General features: G+C 40.8%; 1 protein-coding gene across 3 annotated transcripts in view; it reads left to right on the plus strand.

Moving 5' to 3' along the window:
• ube2o (ubiquitin-conjugating enzyme E2O) overlaps positions 1-16,596 on the plus strand; it is a 42,596-nt gene extending 26,000 nt beyond the window's left edge. Inside the window, exons 9-23 of one of the 3 annotated variants that reach the window (XM_016661756.1) lie at positions 729-786; positions 868-1,027; positions 2,238-2,393; positions 4,350-4,504; positions 5,227-5,339; positions 6,610-6,738; positions 6,977-7,066; positions 7,143-7,461; positions 8,002-8,357; positions 8,426-8,606; positions 9,536-9,672; positions 10,105-10,308; positions 10,395-10,452; positions 10,727-11,456; positions 16,300-16,596. In XM_016661756.1, the coding sequence (XP_016517242.1) occupies positions 729-786; positions 868-1,027; positions 2,238-2,393; positions 4,350-4,504; positions 5,227-5,339; positions 6,610-6,738; positions 6,977-7,066; positions 7,143-7,461; positions 8,002-8,357; positions 8,426-8,606; positions 9,536-9,672; positions 10,105-10,308; positions 10,395-10,452; positions 10,727-11,456; positions 16,300-16,375 (2,922 nt within the window). In that variant the 3' untranslated portion in view covers positions 16,376-16,596. Of the gene's footprint in view, positions 1-728; positions 787-867; positions 1,028-2,237; positions 2,394-4,349; positions 4,505-5,226; positions 5,340-6,609; positions 6,739-6,976; positions 7,067-7,142; positions 7,462-8,001; positions 8,358-8,425; positions 8,607-9,535; positions 9,673-10,104; positions 10,309-10,394; positions 10,453-10,726; positions 11,457-12,962; positions 14,361-16,299 lie in introns of those variants that run through there. The other 2 variants (XM_016661757.1, XM_007574014.2) reach the window with 2 other exon arrangements.
• The last annotated feature ends 206 nt before the right edge of the window (positions 16,597-16,802 follow it).

The raw sequence follows: 16,802 nt of genomic DNA on the forward strand, positions 1-16,802 counted from the left end.
ACATACAAATTTGCATATAAAAATGTTTGTTTTACAGGTTTTCATATTGAGGAAGATTTTTAAAAAAAAGTGATTTTGTTTTAAACGTTAATTTAGAAAAGTGAACTGTAAACTAACTGTGGAAGGATAATTTATTGTTGCACTATTTTATCAGGACTTCCATCACTGTGTTTATTTAAAGTGAAATTATTCAGATATTTTCCTCAGTCATCTTTTCTCTCATGTTTGCGACGCTGCATTGTTGACCGCAGCACAAGGCCGTGTAATGTGCTGCTTTGAACCCTCCGCCGGAGAAAGGCTTTTAGATCAAAGTAGTGTGATTAATCTGTAATATTAATGCATTAAATATTTTTAGCTTAATCGCTTGCATTAATATTGACAGCCCTAAAAACAAAAAACACCAATTATAATTTGAAATTGTTAAATTAGGAAACCAAGACACATCTGACTAAATGAACTTTTGCTGAGTGGATGTGCATCATTCAGTTTGGCCCAATTTAACAGATAAACGGGTAAAATAGTTGTTTTATTCTAGATTATGTAAAGAATGTACATTTATTTCAATATTGTGATTGAAATATAAACACTTAATGCTGATAAGACGCAACATATATCTTTATTTTTTTGAAAAATAAACCATAAAAAAAATTCTGAATAGTAAATGCTTTTATTGTGAAAATAAAAAGTGGTTTTATAATGCAAACTCTCGGTTTATTTTCCTGCTGCAGCTAAAAAGAGTTTTCAAAAAGGAGTCTGGAAGGAAAACGGAACATGCCGACCTTCAAGGTATCATCAAACATCCACAGATGAGTCACAAAAAGCGCCGTATTCACTGATTGAATCATTACTCTCTCTGCTTTCCACCAGGTGACCACAAGTCAGAGCAGACCGACTCGTCCCATCTCAACAACGGCCCGGTGACGCCGGGCCAGAACCCGGCGGATCCAAAGAGCGCCAACGACAACGCGGCTGAACATGGAGAGCAGGATGCAGATGATGAAGGCGCGGAGGACACTGACGACACCAGGTGTGTTTACCAACATTTGGTGGCTCTGATGGTCATTTTAAGGGCTGAGTTGAATTTATTAACAGGTGAAAACAGAAATTTTCTTATTTTTTTCTTGGCTCAGGTAAAATCACCAGAAATTATTTCTCTCATTATTGTGGCATTGAGCAGATATATATATTTAAAAACGTGTTTGTGAGTTTTTATTTGATGTAAGCAAACTTCACGTTTCTCTGGTTTAGGGAGTTTTTAACCCAAAATATACGAGTCCAGAAAAGAGAAATTTGGATTATGAGTCTAGAAACATTTTTTTAAAAAAGCAGCGTTGATTTTCATAAGTTGTAAAAAAAATTATTTGACTTTTCATCTAATGTGTCCAAATTGTTAGATTTACAGTAGATGAAAAACAGCTTCATCCAATGGAAACTATTAAAACAAGACATTTTAAAGGGATTTCAGTTGGAATAAATTAAAAGAACAAATCAAGTTGAAAAAATGTAGTTAATTCAAAAAAAGGTTTTCATAGATATCAAAGTTGAAATGGACACATATTGTAATATTTAGTTTAAAAGAAACAAGAACATCTTCAAGATAAATTGAGTTACTCAAACATAACTTGGATAGATTTTCTTCTAAAACAGCAAATATCATTCAAAAACAAAAGTTGCATTAAATAAATAAAAATGGCAGATTTTGAGTATTAAAAGCATACTACGCTCTAAAAATGCTTTGTTTTTGTTTAATACGTCATACATTTGAAAACATCTCATTCAATAATTTGTGCAAAAACACAGGAAAAAAGTTAACTATTATGTATAACCAAGATAAAATAACAAATTAGAGATTTTTTTTTTTAAATCTAAATCATTGAATCTGAAGCAAATTGAAAAATTCAGGGCTTGTTTAATTATTTTTTTTTAATCCAAATCATTGAATCTGAAGCAAATTGAAAAATTCAGGGCTTGTTTAATCTGTTATTTGTTGCAGATTTTCTATTCATTTTCTGAAATTTGAATGATTACCTGTGAAAGATCTGAATATAAACTTTAAAAGTCTTTACATCCATCCCACTTCATTTCTGTTATGTAAACTTAATCAAGTAATTAAACATTAAGAGATAATTTTTACCTTCCGTTATTAGTATTTTAATATTTTAACGTGTTATTTTTTTTATTTACTTATGAGCTAAAGGTTGTGAGTCAATGACCAAACTACCGCTTCCTGTGTGCAGCTCTCTCACATCGTCAGCCAGCTCCACCGCCTCGTCTCAGAGCGGCGGCCTGGGAACCAACCGCAAGAAGAGCATCCCGCTCTCCATCCGCAACCTGAAGAGGAAGCACAAAAAGAAGAGGACCAAGTTCTCCCGAGAGTTTAAGCGTGGAGACCGGTGGGTTAGCCTGGATCTTTATCCCCTGCGTTTTTATCTCCTCATCCACTCTGAAAGTGGATGTTTTCATGCTTCGTTTTAGAGATCAGGTGTTTTTGGCTGAGCTAAAGAGTCAGGAGTTTTGTTTCTGTTGGGTGGTTCACATTTCATTGCCAGATAAACATGAAGGATCAACGTTACAAACCGCAGAAACACAAGGATTTGTTGCATGTTTGTTTGGAAATGAGAGTATTTATAAATCCCAACATAAAAGAAGGTAGAAATCTTATTGACTCTAACAATAGATTTATATCAATGTCCAAACATGCTGGAGCGTACCTGCATTTTTATTTTCTAAAATTATACTGCAGCATATAATCTCAACGTGTAGCTAACCTCTGAAAGCTGTGATCAGGATGAAAGAAGCACTGATGTCCATTTTGTTGCTATACTTATTGGTTTTTCAGACTCCTCCTGTGACTTAAAAGAAGTCTAGCGACTTATTTGTTGTGTTACTGGGGAGTTTTATGGCGACAGCGTTGGGGAAACGGTCTGTCCTGAGCGAGCAGCGAAAGGAGAGCGGCCGTTAGCCGCTTAGCTTCTCCTGCTTCCTCAGCACTGCAGCCAGTCTGACACAGTCATCCGTTCAACACCAACCTTAACCAATAGAGCAGCGGAGACGCATTTCACTGTGTCCACATTGCAAATAAATCGCACATTTGTGAAGCCGAGTAACTATCAATCGTTTCACGCCTGTCGCCAAGGCAACGCTCGCAGCAGCTCCTGACTCGCCACCGGGCGAGAAAGAGGTGAGGAGGGGGAGCCAAATGATGCCGAACTAAAAGAATTGCACAAAATGTCAAAATTCTCACAGAAACATAAAGATAGAACTCTAAATGGCATATTTACACAGTTTGTCAGCTTACAAATGTTGTTCTGGGGATGAGTTTCATGCGTTATGTTAGCATTTGATGCTAACGTGGAACCTATGGAGATGACAGTGCATTATAGACTGTCTTACAAAAACAGTATCGCCACCTAGTGGTCCACAAGGTACTGCATGTAAACGACCGTTTAATTGCAGTGACGTCAGCTCAAAGTGCGACGCTACAGCTAGCTTAGCAAACGGTTACCAAATAATAATGGACAAGGTGCTTAAAACCGGGTCACTCAAAAGAAAAACTGAAGATAGCGGTGAAAAGAAAACAACATCATGATTAATTATATGATCGGAGGAACGCAAGCCATACCTGCTGAGAGTGTTTTTGTGTCGTTCCCGACGGATTTGATTCTTTTGAACAGCTTTAAGCTGTGAAGGGTAGGACTCCAGGTATTTTTATTTTATTAAAACCGATTAAATTAATTAATTACTATAAATAAATAAATAGAATAGATAAAGATTTTTATTTCATGGTTTAGAAGAGGATTTTTTTGTTTTTGGCAAAACAACTCTATTTTTCTTTTATTGTGCTCCTAAATGATAAATATAACTAAAAATATGATTAATGCACACAACACTTGGTATTAAAGAACAACTTATTTTTTTAATTTCCATGTGAAAAGATTAAAATTCTCGTGTGCAGAATCTGTAAATAACTGAACTTGTTCATGATTTTGTCACAACCAGCTTGGATGAACAAAGAAAACAACAATAAGTGCGTTAAGAGACTAATATTTTAATTTCGGGTTGCATATGTGAACATTGTGGAGCATTGTGGCATCACTGTTTGCTTCATGGGTTAAGTGGTCCTCAGAAACACTGACTTAAAGTTTCAATTAAATGAGTTAAATGAGTCACAACATTTATTTATTTTGGGATCAATAAAGTATTTTTGAACATTTTAATTTGAAATTTGAACATCCTTCCTCGCTGCTTCCCAACATGTCAGGGGGAATATGAAAATTAAACAATTTTCAACATTTCTAAAGCAAAGTTTTTTTTGTTTGTTCGTTTGTTTTTCTGTTTTTTGCTGTCAGGGTTGCAGTGGAAGTTGTATCAACGAAGACCACCGCTGACGTGATGTGGAAGGATGGACGGGTTGAGAGGGCCATCAGGTCCAACATCCTCATCCCCATCCAGCACCTGGACAGCCACGAGTTTTGCCCCGGAGATTTTGTGGTTGACAAACGACGTGAGTCGACTTTGTCTGCATCCTGTTGCTCTGAGTACACCTTATTGTTTTTACATCACATTTTTTCTTTTTACTTTACAAATAACTGACCCGAATGTTCTGTAGGAGCTGCTGAAGTGCAAGCTGGGATGTCAAACTCATTTTCATTCCTGGCATCACGAATGTCCTAAAGGGCCTTAATGTTAATAAAACAACCCGTTATGAAACTGTTAAAACGTTACAGGTTTCTCTGCCTTCAATGAAAAATAAATACATTTTATTTGCTGTGGATGTTAAACAATAGTTACAATTTCTGTAAATGTGCCAGAATTAGCCTAAAGCAGGACAATTCTCAATTTGTTCAGCTGAAAACAGACTATTTAATATTGAAGTAATTTGGCACGATACAAATAAAACCTGATTTGATTTGACTGATGAAATAATAGTTAATCTGTTGTGTTGAAGCTATATTTCTGAGTATAGTTTGGGTTCAAGTGTAAGTAGTAGGAAATGTTGCTGCTGTGCTTGTGGTTTTGTTTCTGGATTTAGTTCTGACTAACAAACCAAGCGATTCATTATTGCTGCCGAATTTATGAACATTCTGGGTCATTTTATCCACATGATGCCATCATTACAAAAAAGAATGTTTTGTTTGCAACAATGCAATTTAGGAAAGGTTTTTTTTCATGTATATTATTACTGTCTCTGTGTTTTATTTGAACTGGCTCTGTGTGTGTGTTCAGCCCAAGCGCTGCAGGATCCGGGTGTGTACGGCGTGATCCAGTCCGGTGACCATAAAGGCAGAACGTGCGTCGCCAGGTGGATCAAACTGAACTCCACAGGTGACGACGTCGAGGTAAGTCAGAGCTAATGACGCTAGCTGCGTTTCTGTCACCCATAAACTGCACAAAGTGAAAGCACAAAAATAAATTCACTTAATGGAAACGCAACAATTTAGAAAAAAACTGGTTTGTCAGTTAACCCTTTCCTGCATGCAGTGCAGACAACAGCCATCTAAAAGCCATTTTCTTGTGTTTCTGATGGATCTTTAAGTTATAAATGCACACAGACCACTGAAGTGGACACTAGTGCATCATACAACACACTGCCCACTACTGGCCAACCACTGCAAGTGCAAGAAAATTTTGTTAAATCCAATATGGCCGACAGATGAAAAAGCAACTTAGGAGTATTCAGTCCCTTCTTCTACTTTAGAGGACTGCTGGTAAAAAAAAAAAATTGTGACATCAAGTAACCCTAAAGACTAAAACTACTGATGTATTTTCCAAATAACTTTGTATTTGTAGAAAATTACGACTCATAACCTAGAAAAAAAAACAATTTTTGCAATTCCCCCCACCCCCAGCCTTAAGAAAATCCAAAACACTTTGGAAAAAAAATCTCGACATAAAGGATCATAATCGATGCCATAAAGGGTCTGTGGTGGTTTTCCAGTTGTATCAAAATAGATGTATTTTACAAAACTGCTATTAAAATACTTTTATTTTGCATGGAGTCACGTGATCAACAGTTGGATGTTAGAAGTGGCAAAAATCACAAAAAAGATGACAGGATTTAAAAAAATGTTTTAAGTTAAGTTACTAAGAACTAAATTTTCTTCACAACAGTTGGTTTTTTGTTCTTTTTGACAGTATGCAGCTGGCTCCATCAGAGCTCTCTCAGCATCGCCCACTTCATAAAAGGTTGTTTCATTTGAACGTGTTGAATCCAAAGCTCTTCTGTAAAATCGCTGATATTCTCCCCAAAACGCTGCAGACGTAGCCGCTCCTGTTAGCGGTTTGTTGCTCCAACACCTGAATATAACCCAGACGTACGTTTCCTCTGATAGATGATGAGTTTTAGCACCATGTCAGAAATATGAATATATTTAATGTAGCTGTTTATAGTCGTCACTGCTGCGATCTTTAATAACTTATAGCAACAAGCTTATTCACGTGAGACTTTAATTGCATTTCTGACTTAATGGAAACACCACAATTAAGAAATTGTGTTTTCTCAACTGGCAAAGATTCCCACACACTTCTAATGGAAACACAGCTGCTGTTGGAGAACGTAAAAGAAATCTGCCTGAAACAGAAACAAATAATCTTTTCCTCTTGTTTTAGGTCATTGGTGTGGAGGAGGATGTCAGTGTGTACGACATCGCAGATCATCCAGATTTCCACTTCCGCACAGCGGACATCGTCATCAGGATATGGAACTCTGAGAACGGACAGAACGACTGCGAGAATGAGGTAAAAACGTCTCTACTTGGACTAGATCAATCCGTATTGTATGGAAGTAAAATCATCCAACTGTGTTATTCAGACAGCGAGGCTCATGTCAGTGTTGGCATGATGCTAACTAGTCTAAAACTGGATCTTACTAATGCAGGTTCTGTTCAGGTGAGCCTCAGTAAGTTGGAATATTGTCATAAAGTTCATTTATTTCAGTTTAATTCAAATCTTGACGCACAAATTGCTCTGTCTGCAGACGTCAGTGGGTCAGGTGTCCCGGGTGGATGTGAGCAGTAAAGTGGAGGTTGTTTGGGCCGACAACTCTAAAACCATCGTCCTGCCACAAGTAAAAATTCACATTTTAAACCTGGATTCATTCAGCAAGATCTACTTCACTCACAGTCTGACGTTTTCCCTCTCAGCACCTCTACAACGTGGAGTCTGAGATCGAGGAGACGGACTACGACTCTGTGGAGGAGACGAGCAGCGTCCTGTCCACGGAGGAGTGGGAGGACGAGAGCGACAGCTGGGAGACGGACAACGGCGTCACCACCGAGGACGACAGCCACGCCAACAACTCCAACGCCACCTACACGGTGACGCCCACCCCCACGCCAACCGGGTCCGCGCTGTTCATCATCCCACCACAAGAGGGCAGCAAGGCCGAGGTGACGAGTCCCACCAAGGGAGCGCCGGGAGAGGAAGGGGAGGCGTCTGTGGGCAGTCCCACGTCTGGAGGAGGTGGGGAGCGGCGGCCATGTTTCTGTTTGTGGTATCCTAGTCTGCTGGATTAGATTAGACCTTTGTTACAACTGTGGAGAATGTTAGGAGTAATTTGTTTTTGCCATCAAAGGCTAAAACAATTAATCAAATTAATCATCATGAATCGATTATTAAATCGTCAACTGATTTACCACTTGCTGTATTCTTGTTGGTTGTGCAGGAGGCTCCACTTCTGCTTTTCAGAGATGCACGGTTGTACAATTGCGCATCTGTTTGCAGCCATTTTTACGTGTGAGTGTAAACGTGGAGTTGGGGGCGTGGCCAGCAGAAGGTTATTGATTTAAATCGACGTGACGCCCTAAAACAGGAAGGAGCTCAAAATCTCATTATCTAAGAATGATGCCGAGCAAAAAATGTGATGAAAATGTTTTGTTTCAGCCCATTGATCTATCCTAACCTGTTCATGGAAGTATAATGAGAACTGGAACCTCTTTGGTGGCTAGATCTCTGCTGGTTGTATCATTTTGCCGTTTTTTTTCTGTAACATTCGTCCCGCAGTAACGACTCCAGGAGGAACCGTAAACGGAGCAGAGAAGCCCAACAAGGACGGCGCCTCCCGAGGCTTCAGAGAGCTGAAGGAAGCGCTGAAGATCCTGGAGAGCCTGAAGAACATGACGGTGGAGCAGCTCTGGACAGGCGGCTCGCCGACCTCCCCGACCTCAGCCGAGCCGGCCTCCGCCGCCAACGTGGCGAGCTCTCTGTCGCCGGCGGCGCCTGAGAAACCCACCAAGGAGAAACGCTTTCTGGACGACATCAAGAAGCTCCACGAGAACCTGAGGAAGACGCTGGACAACGTCGCCATCGTGGAGGAGGAGAAGATGGAGGCGGTGGGGAGCGGAGGCGCCGGACTGGAGGTGAGCGTCGCCGTCGCTGTGACATCGCCGGATGTGTGGAGGTGTTTTCAGCATCTGCTGCTCCTCAGGCCGAGAGGAGCGGAGAAGAAAAGCCGCAGCAGGAGCCGCAGACGCCGGTGGGGGGCCAGGAGTGGCCCAGCGAGTTCCTGAGCGACACTCCGGTCCTGTGCCAGCAGAGCGGAGGGAAGCCCGGCGTGACGTTCACCAGCGCCAAGGGAGAAGTGTTCTCAGTGCTGGAGTGGGCACCAGGTGAGAGATCCAGCACCCCGCCTTCAGAGATCCTCCTTTGTTTCCTCTGATAAGGAACCGATTGCAGTTTTCTGGCCGATCACCAATTAACCTTTAACCAAAACTGCAGGTGTGTCTCTGTGTCTGGTGAATTTTTGGCTAAAACATGTTTGTTTTTCTTTCAGTGGGTAGAAAATCAATACATTTTTACTAAAGAGTAGTGATGCAAGTAAAAGTAAAAAGTACAGCCTAGTAAAAATACTCCTGAAAGTACTTTTTCTTAAGTTACTCAAGTAAATGTAACTAGTTACTATCCAACTCTGAAGACAAAACTTGAACTTTTCAGCAATATATAGGAGCTTGTTTTAAATAAATAATGCTTCTTTGTTCTTTCCTTGTTTCTTTCTTTCTCTCCCTCTGTCCGTCTCTGTCTCTCTCCCTCTCTCCCTCCCCCCCCAAAAAAAAAGAAAAAAATGTTTTCCTTTTTCATTTTTATTGTAAAAATTCCTTTGAAAAATTACCAAATTATCACCACAAAATCTGTGATTTTAATTGCAAAAAACCACTAAAACCATCACAAAATCCTGGAGGAACAGCTGTTTCATGACATTTTAACAGTTTAATTGGTTTTGTCAGTATAGTCTGGCTCAACCGGCCCTTTAAGAACATTCAATTTTGATTTGGCCCAAAATGAAAATGAGTTCGACACTCCTGCCTTACACAGACTTTCAGTATTTAAGATGCTGCATGAACTGACCAAGTACATTATTGCAATATATAAACAACAATATTGCTGTTTTGAGACTATTTTTAAGTAATATAAACAAGATGCAAGAGCACATGCTCAAAGGAAAACTTTAAATTCTGATGAACACTCTGCCAAATGCATTGAGGATTTTTAGAAGGAACTTCTTGTTCTCTTCCTGATCGATCAACTTTTTCTCTCTCAGACACTCATTCGTTTAAGAAGATGGAGTTCCAGCCAGCAGAGGCGAAGAAGTTTTTCAGCACTGTGAGGAAGGAAATGGCTCTGCTGGCCACATCGCTGCCTGATGGGATCATGGTGAAAACATTTGAGGACCGGATGGTGAGTTTAATTTCCACTCATTTGGTCCTTCACTGCAAAAACACTAAATATTACCAAGTAGTTTGGACCAATTTCTAACACAAATATCATGAAATAAAGCAAAACTAACTTGAAGGAAATGTTTGTGCAAGATATATGAACTTGTTTTACGTTTAATTATTTAATATTGATTAAAAAATGTACAAGCTGATTATTTCACTATGGGAAAAAGTCTTGCTAAAAGTGAAATAATCTGCCAGTGGAACTTGAACTTTTTCATCATTATAAGTAACTTTTCTATATATATATAAAAAAGTTGCTCGTTAGTTTTGTCTTATTTCAAGTGAACTAAAAATATTTGCACTAGAAACTGGACTTAGTTGGTAACATTTTGTGATATTTCGGTGTAAACTTGGCGACATTTCAAAACGTCTTCCTTCTGCTGTGACCCAGGATCTGTTTTCGGCGCTGATCAAAGGCCCGACTCGGACCCCCTACGAAGACGGGCTCTTCCTGTTCGACATCCAGCTGCCCAACATCTACCCGGCCGTGCCGCCGCTCTTCCGCTACCTGTCGCAGTGCAGCGGCCGCCTCAACCCCAACCTGTACGACAACGGCAAGGTGTGCGTCAGCCTGCTGGGCACCTGGATCGGCAAGGTGAGCTCCGCCCTGCGATGCTGCAGCGCCAGCGGCTCGCAGCCACTCTCGATGCCTGATTGTTCCGGTTCTGCTGTGATTCACAGGGAACCGAGAGATGGACCAGCAAGTCGAGTCTCCTGCAGGTTCTCATCTCCATTCAAGGTCAGTTGGAGTGTTTTTCTTTATTTTTACTGTCTGATTTATTTGGTTTGTTTAGAGGAGCTGTGAGTCCTTCAGGTTGAGAGACTTAATGTTTTCATTTCAGGTTGTTTATATTAAGATGTTATTGTGGGTCAGTTTCAGGTTTGGTGATCGCTGAGTGTTTGTTAAACTGGTTAAATGATCCTCAGCCTGAAAGCTTTTGACAATCACTGATCTAAGTGAACTTAAGCGGATCAGTCAGAGGCGGTGATCGGTGTTGATCGTGTGTCTGCAGGTCTGATCCTGGTCAACGAGCCGTACTACAACGAGGCGGGCTTCGACAGCGACCGCGGCCTGCAGGAGGGCTACGAGAACAGCCGCTGCTACAACGAGATGGCGCTGATCAAGATGGTGCAGTCCATGACGCAGCTGCTGCAGAACCCCGTGGACGTCTTCAAGCAGGAGATCCAGGAGCATTTCGCCTGCAGCGGCTGGCGGCTCGTCCACCGCCTGGAGGCGTGGCTGGAGCTGAACGACGCCGCCGAGCGCGGCCACGCGCCACACCCGGCCACCAGGGGGCTCCACTCCAAGGACGAGGCGCCGGTAGCCCACAGCAGCCCCAGCAAGCCCGGCGAGGACGGCGTCCCGGGAGTCAGCAGCATCCTGGAGGAGGAGCTGGAGGACTCAGGGCTGAGCCCGTCCACCACCGCCGCCGCACCGCCGCCGGACCTCGGCCTCAACTCAGACTGCGACAGCACTCAGAGCGGCGCCTGCCTGGGCGGGGACAGAGCCAGCTCTGTGGCCCGTGGCGCAGCGCCGGAGTCCGGACCCAGCCAGCCGGTGGTGCGACCAAAGAAGCGGAGGAAGAGCTACCGGAGTTTCCTCCCGGAGGGCAGCGGCTACCCGGACATCGGCTTCCCGCTCTTTCCGCTCTCCAAGGGCTTCGTGAAGAGCGTCCGCGGCGTGCTGCAGCAGTACCGCGCCGCGCTGGCCGCCGCCGCCGTCCCTGAGCACACAGAGGACAAGTAAGTGCCTCCCCGACTCACACCTGCTCCCCGATCTCTTCCTCTCTTTCACCTTCCTCAAGTCTCAGAGGAGGATAGTCACTGCCTCCGTCTGTTGGCCTCCTGAACTGCACCAGGCGCCGCCACCACCCTCTTCCTGTCACCCTCCACCTCTCTGCTCCTGCTGCCCGCACCTCTAAAACGTTTCCTCTCACTGAAAGCCGCCTGGTCTGGACTTTCTGTGGGTTTCACTGCAAAGACACAAAATCTTACCAAGTATTTTTGGTCTCGATTCCAGTGCAAATGTCTTATTGCGTTTAAAATAAGACAAAACTACTAACTGTTCAGCATTTTTTTAGCACAAAATAGTTCTTAGATAATGAGGCTTTAGTCTGCTCAGTCATTTCTAATTTTAGCTCCTTTCAGATTGAGCTGTTTTAGGGCGTCTTGTCACTTTAAATCCCTATAAGATGACCAAACAGGCTGGAACTCAGCTTAGGTTGCTAGGTAACAGGCTGGAACTATTCTGGGGTTGCTAGGTAACAGGCTGGAACTCTTCTGGGGTTGCTAGGTAACAGGCATTGCCCATGGAATGTGACTTAATAATCTGAGGTTTTTGAAACAGCTCATTTTCCAGACACCAAAAAACTTTAACTTTGGATACCTGTGGAATATACTTTTAGTGGCCAGAAAAAAGGCAAAAAAAATGGATGGTACAGAAAGAACCTACTGCTAGAAAATGGGCTCAAATAGTGGCAGATATTTACAAAATGGAAAAAATAACCTTCACAGTTAATTTAAAAATAGACTTATTTTTTTAAAGATTGGAATAAATTGGAAAAATATCTCAAACAATGTATGCCAGAAATAATCTTGGATTTTTCTTTTATATATTTTTTTCTTTTTTGAGAGAAACAAATAATTCAGTATGAAATGATACCACCTGACTTTAGTTTGCACTTTATAAACAAAACTCATTGATTCAATGTAATGTTTTGTGGATTTACAGTTTCATGTATTGACACACCTGTTATAGCTACACTCTCTGACCCTTTTAGTTTGTTCTTTTTATTCTCTTCCATATGTATTCCTTCATACCAACAAATTTTGTCTGTGAGGTATGCTAAGCAAAATGTTGAAAAAACAAAAAACTTGAACTTATTGTCAAAAAATGTCTTTTTTTAAAAAAGCGTTTTAGGCCGTTTTAAAAAGGAGCTGAGACCCAAATGGAAAGATGAAAATGCGCAAAATCTGAATTTTGAATAATATTTCTTTGGTTTTGATGAAAAATTATTAGTTTCACTTATAAGAAGACATCAGTGAAAAATCTGCTAGTGGAACTAACACTTTTTCATCAAAATTAAAGGAATAATTTACTTAAAACTCCTTAAAAGTTACTTGTGAGTTAATTTTGTCTTATTTCTTGTGTGATAAGTTATTTTCACTAGAAACGAGATAAAAAATACTTGGTAAGGTTTTGTGTTTTTTCCAATATCCCCTCATTTTTTGTGTTTTTCTCTCCTTTAGTTACCCCTCAGATGAGTGTGATGGCTAACACACACACACACACACACACACACGCACACACACACACACACACCCTCCTGTGAGAGCAGGTAGAAACCAGTTCTCCTCTGTCAACTGTCTAACTGGTTCCACTGACTGACTGGGCAGGGCGTCACTGGGTTCCCCCTGCAGGCCGCTGGGGGAACTGCAGCTCTCTGTAGCACTCCTGATATCACAGCTGCACCTGAAGGACGCCGCCGCCGCGGTCCGACCCGCTGGGGGGAAACATGGCGAGCACAAACTGTGAGCATTCTCCGGCTGGAAGCTTTCTGCCAAAATCCCCAGAAACTCGCTCCGTCACCGATCCTGCTGGTTTCCACCCGGCCGACCTCTCCGAGGCGGAGCGGCAACGTTTACACGTTTGATGAGCTGCAACTTTGTACTTCGTTTTGTTTTTTTCCTCATAGTTTTCAGAGTAAAACGTTGCTTCATACGTCAGCAGCACCCACTCCATGATGATCCCACATCAACATGTTGCCTTACTTGAATCTCAGACGTTGATCACTGACTCGCACTAAAACAAGGAAAAAGAAAAAAACACTGAAATGTAAAGTGGTTTCCTGTCGTTCTTCTGGCTGTTTTGCACATGCAGGTGAAACGTCACAACACAAGCGAAGGGGGCGGGGCGTCAGAGGTGACCCAATGTGAACCCATTTTGTTTGTTTTCCTTTCATTGCTTTGCTGCAGAATGTGTTGTGAAATGACCTCTGGGTGCTTCCTGGGGGGAATCAGCAGTCTTTGTTTACATCTTTTTAGATTCATCTGACATTTTACACATCATGACTCCCTCCTCCCCGTAGTCTGCGACTCGCTCTGATCCGAGAGCGCCGGTTCTCTCATGTTGTACTTGAACTTTGATGCTGAGACGTTTTTGATAAAGAGCACACTGTGCCACTTCGGACCTCGGAGAAGAATTACGAGCCAAGAGCTGCTGCATTTTAAAACGAATAAAAAGATGAATGAGTGCTTGTTTTTTGCATCGTCTTCCATGTTTTTTCCCCATCATTCCCCTCTCTCTCTCTGTGCGTTTCATTTTGTTCGCCTTTAACGCCAAGAGGCGACGCCGATCACTTCAAAGAAAAGCTAACACTCTAGATGCACACTGAGTTTTTTTCTCCTCATGAACAAACAGAAAATGTGAAGTTAAAGTCCGGCAGGATGTCGAGCCTGTAAAGTTTCCTGTGTGTGTAAATCGTTCCCAATTTAATCCATTCTTCTTATTTTTTACTGCAAGCAGTTTGATTTCCAGCCAAAGCATGTAACTTGTTGCTTTAAGCCTCTTTTGGCTCCACAAAGAACTTGACTGTACGATGTCTGCATTTCCACAGTGGCCTGTTGTTGATATATTAAAAAAAAGAGCTAATAAAAGTATAATTTGTAGCCTGATTCTCTGTACAGACATCATGACTATTGAAATACATACAGGTACTTACAGTATATATTTAACACAAACTTGGGTTGAATCACCTGGATGCTTGGGGCGTTTATGTACATAAAGCTGAGTGTGCTGTACTAAACATTTCTTGTTTTCCTTTTTTTTTTTTTAATGGATTAATTTGTTGCTTTAAGACGACTGTATAGTGATGTATTAAACTTTGCAAGCAGTATCATAAAAATGTTTCGGCTTTTCTTCATTTGCATCGACGTTTCTCATCCTCACACCGACTTCACATCGTTTTCATGAAACAAAGTTAATTTAACATCAATACCGAGTAGGGAAGAGGTGTCCAAAGTGTGGCCCGGGGAACATTTGTGGCCCCTGAAATGATTTTCGTCTGCTCACCGACTAAAAGTCAAGAACGATAAAAATTGGGCCGATTAAACCAGAAATTAACAGTCGACCCCAAAATTCTCAAATTGATAGTTGAGGATTTATGGATTTCATTAAAATTTAGCTTATCAAGCAGGTGAAGCTTAAAAAAATCACAAAAAAACTAATTTTTGCATTCTTAATTTAATGAATATTGTGGCACACAAGTTGTTTAAATTTGGCTAAAGGGACGAAAAGTTTGGAGACAACTGATGACTATTTTATAACTGCTTAGAAAAAGAAAAGGAGATTTTTTTTCTTTTTTTTTTTTTCTTTTTACAAAAATATGAGCCAAATTTAGCCAAATCTNTCCCACTTGAGTTTCAGGTAGAACATATTTAATTTTTTAAATCTTAAATATAAATTATATATATTCTGTACAATTTTGGCTTAATTATTGCTCTGATAGTTTTTTTAATTTTTTTTAAGTCAAACAAAACACTCCAGTTAACGATTTTCTGCCCTACAGTGTTGCCATCTTTCTTCTAAAAGTGACCAACAATACTTCCTTGGTCTATGGCCAACCTGCAATTACACAACCGTACATCTTTGAAAAGCAGAAGTAGAGCCTCCTGCACAACCAACAAGAATGCATTAAGTGGTTTGTGCTTGGTAGGTCAACAACGAAACACTTGTCTTTTCCAGCAGCCATTGTACTGCATATACAGCAGTAAAACCAGCTGACCAAATGTGCTACTTCTCCTCTTGGGTGCTAGGTAACGTTACATTCAGAAGGTCTTTGAAATGGCTCATTTTCCAGAAAACAAAAACAAATTTATTGCTAAAAACAGATGATTTTTTTTTAGGAGTTTGAGCTGTTTTTAGAAGTAAACCCATATGGAAGTACAAAAACATGCAAAATATACATTTTTCATATTAGATCCCCTTTAAATAACATCGTCCATCCCACCTGGATGAAGAAAATTTTTGTCTGTTTCAGTAAAGAGCAAAAACAAACAAGGCACACCACAGGTTTGTCTTTATTTTATTTAAGTCAATCAAAAACACCCGTGCAGATTCTTTATTCTTTAATTTAATAGAAAACATACAGACATTGGTCTAAAATAAAAAATATATATATCTCTGCATAAAAATATGAATCATTCAGTTGTCAGTGTTGCAGAGAAAGATTCAGCTGCTTTCCCTTCACCGTAAACATCTAAACCGACTCCAGTCCTCGAGGTTCGGCAACCTGCAGCTTTTAGATCCAATAACCCAAATTTTTTGTTTTTTACTCAGACAAATGTATCTAAAAGTCACAGGACACCAGAGTTGAAGCTTTCTGATCTAAACCCATAGCTAGATAAAGCAGCTCTGACATGAAAACCTTTTTCCTTTTTTCAGAGAGCAGCTGGACTCGATGATTTAACAGCCTGTTGAGGTTTCTAAAAACCTCTCTGCAAAAATGCCTTCAAAATAAAATCATGTTTCATTTTTATTCTCTAATCAAAGAAGAAAGAAACTTATTTTTTTTTCTTCTGGATTCAGCAGGCAGCACAAAAGATGCAGCAGCGCATTTCAACCACCAGGCGGCAGCAGATTCAAGGCACGTCAAACAAGTTAAAGGACCAGTACAAACAAAACAAGCTGCAGCTAAATAACGGTGGAGCTCTTTCTGAATCATGACGTTTTAACTTGACTAAGGTAAGAAACAGATTCTATTTTATTCCTTCAGGCGCTGACGTCATTTCCTGACCACCTTTATGTCCCACCAAAGATGGCAACCAGCTCTCTACAGACAAAGTTTGTTCTTAAACAGTCAAGCAGTCAGTGGATCTGAATAAACACAAAACATGACAATATGTGAGTTTTGTTTTTAGAGGCACCTTAAATCTTTACAAACCAGGAAGTCCGTACTTGCAATCTGGGAGATAAATCACATTTATCACATTTTTGGTTTTTGAAGATTAAATTTTTTGGAAAATCAGGATTTTCTTTCCCCTCATCAACAAGCTCTTTGGGTTTCCGTATTTCGGAGTGACGTCAGCTCA

Source organism: Poecilia formosa, unplaced genomic scaffold (genome assembly GCF_000485575.1).
Source record: "Poecilia formosa unplaced genomic scaffold, Poecilia_formosa-5.1.2 Scaffold342, whole genome shotgun sequence".
Lineage (NCBI taxonomy): Eukaryota > Metazoa > Chordata > Actinopteri > Cyprinodontiformes > Poeciliidae > Poecilia > Poecilia formosa.